This window comes from Sphaeroforma arctica (assembly GCF_001186125.1).
Source record: "Sphaeroforma arctica JP610 unplaced genomic scaffold supercont1.796, whole genome shotgun sequence".
Taxonomy (NCBI): domain Eukaryota; class Ichthyosporea; order Ichthyophonida; genus Sphaeroforma; species Sphaeroforma arctica.
The window spans coordinates 6057-8775 of record NW_014039762.1 but is presented as its reverse complement, the minus strand read 5'-3'; the positions used below and the strand labels follow the sequence as shown (position 1 = coordinate 8775).

Below are 2719 nucleotides of genomic sequence, written 5' to 3'. Positions count from 1 at the left end.
ATGTATATCAAGTGCAATAGCATTTTTGTACAACCGCGTCCTAGTAAATCAGAGAATTCCTGCGTACACAGCTGTACGGTTCATAGAATCTATTTGTAGACGCATCTTAGGGAATCGGGACATCCTCACCTGTTATCCATATATTTCAGTGAGCGGGCGCTTTGAGCTTGTAGTGTGCGTGCACGGTATCGTTATCTTGTTCTCTCCAGGCTCTACTTAACGTTGGCTGAATAACAGGGTGGTTAATGATAAAGGGATGGGACACTTAGATGTGTGTGTATGAAGGTGCCAGCTGACGTGTCTTTGCATGTCGTGTTGTTGAATGCCGGTCAATTGGTGTCATCTCATAGTACCAATTTGACTGTGCAACGACTCTTTGCAACCAGGTCTGTATATAAGGACATACGGTGGCGCCTCGAGATATTCTTAATATACATGTGTAGTGGATGGCAAGTTCAGTTATATCGGATATACAAATAAGTGTATATACGCCTCGCACAGACATGCAACAAGTATCTAATACACAATTCATTTGGAACAGGCCGTGGAATCAGTTCGAGACTCTAAAAACCCTATATTTGACCGTGTCTCCGGAAGCAAAGGCTATACTTCTGTCTACCTTTGCCAAGTATATGAATCTTTTCCCGGAGCTAAAACCTACGATTACTCAGGTATGTTGAGGTTAAGTCTAGTATGTGATTCTATCTAGGCTGGTTGCAATAGCACCGAGTACAGTGTGTGTTTCTGGGTAGGTAAGTTGGTAGGTAAATAAGTATGCGAGATGTGTGTGATTCCTTTTGTCGTGGGTTTGACCCCAATGGCCGTGTGTGCTGCACACTTTACGGAGCGCAGTCAATACTGTATGCCTTCTGTTTGGATCTCAAACTCACCTAAACTTAAATGTTGAAGTTTGTGGTGGTTATTTGCGAGTTTCATTCAACATTGTGTGACATGCCAATAGCCTGTTCGCATGAGGTTCTACCTTATGTACATATATCTCGCACCTTTGACGATCTACTTGGCACTATGTGACATGTCTATGGAACCCTCAGTATCGTTTGAAGGTCTCCCGTGTGTGTTCGTTATATATTATATATTCACCTGCTGTGTAGATAATCTGTGTATACAATCATCTGACGCCCCAGTTGTCGCCTTCCCCCGCCTCACCAAATGTATATCGCTTACAATGTGTCACACCCTCAGCTGTTCAAATCGGATCTGATTTCCAAGAACCACAACCCGGAGCTGCAACAAAGGGCCATAGAGTACCTAATGCTGGGCACAATTGTCAATGAAGATTTACTGGTAGGTTTTTTCTCCGAAGTTTTTGTGAATTGGCTTGGCGCTATGCTCTATAACAGTAAGTACATAGGTGCCGCTGATCCGTGACCCGTATTGTATCTAGGATATGAGAAGTTGTATGTATTTCATATACACGGTATTAGGAGATGGGTGGTTGAGGTTCCAGGGGGGGTGGGGGGGGGGCTTGTGGTGACCTCGACAGTCGCACATGCAACCAAGTGTTGCGAGGCGTAGGGTCAGTCCTTCGAGAGTGTGCACTAGTCTACTCACGAGTTCCTCATTCAGTTCAACATCCTGATCATTTGCGGTGAGGCAGTGAGTGCTACCTTGATTGGTAGGAATATGGATCTGTGGCAATTTAGGCATTGTATGACGCGTTCCGTATGGGATAAATGGCTGGAGGTGGGCAATACCCGGCTCTAGTGGTGACAGAGTGCACCCGGATTCACCCACCAGAGTCGCATGTCCCTTCCGCCACCGTTGCCCGTTACTTAGCACCCATACCGCATGTATAAACTCTTCATAGTCACACAGTTCAGAAGATATAGGCTTTCCCAGCGCAACCCGCGACTCACTCCCAAGTTGCGTAAAAAGTCGGACCAGACAAAACGCCACAGATCTGAGCGCTTGACCACATGTCAGGTCCACATGCGGACAGTAACTGACATACCTACCTACTTTGTATCGCATCAAATTCCTTACTCAAACTTATTTTCTGAATGTTAACTGGAAATAAAAAATCATGAACAAAGTCGCTGAATGTACATTGATATTTCATCGCATCACAGCAAGCGGTGCTGGAGGAGATGCCGCCGTATCCCGAGCGAGACAGTACCATTCTGGCCAAGCTGCACGCGAAGGAGAACTTTGTCACAGACAAAACATGGGGCCAATCGAAGGTATGTGTATATACGTCCATATATCAACACATACACACACACACACTCTCTCTCTGTCTCTCTCTCTCTCTCACGTGATGTGTTTACATACTTTCCGGCTCAGATAGGGATAATTGTACTGGGATAGCCTACGAGATACTATCGTATGCTACTACCGCCCTTTTATAGTGTCGTCACAGTGTTATACCACCCACACACCTCGTGTCATTTCCTACCGTAGTTTCGACCCATTTTTATTTAAGGTATCTTTGCGACCTAAAACCTTGCAAACAGGGTCGTAACGCTGCCAAGTCCACGGCACTGACAGTCACGGATGCCAACGATTCAGCAGTCACTACCAATAATAACCAACCCCAAAGCCAAAATGCACCGCAAGTGGACCTATTGAATATGGACGATCCTACTGTTCCGGTAGCGCCGGGTGGAATCGTGTTGGGCTTCGACGGTCCTGCACCTACTGCGCCGAGTGCAGGTACGCCCATACACACATACGCATATTTGTGTGTGTGTATGTATAA

At 45.9% G+C, this 2719-nt stretch overlaps 1 protein-coding gene across 1 annotated transcript in view; it reads left to right on the top strand.

Annotated features, from left to right (window-relative positions):
- Window positions 1-2719, top strand: part of SARC_08642 (hypothetical protein) — a 14967-nt gene that overhangs the window by 8469 nt on the left and 3779 nt on the right. The window contains exons 13-16 of the mRNA XM_014297371.1: window positions 542-671; window positions 1204-1305; window positions 2091-2201; window positions 2475-2673. Of these exons, the coding sequence (XP_014152846.1) occupies window positions 542-671; window positions 1204-1305; window positions 2091-2201; window positions 2475-2673 (542 nt within the window). The remainder of the gene's footprint in view (window positions 1-541; window positions 672-1203; window positions 1306-2090; window positions 2202-2474; window positions 2674-2719) is intronic.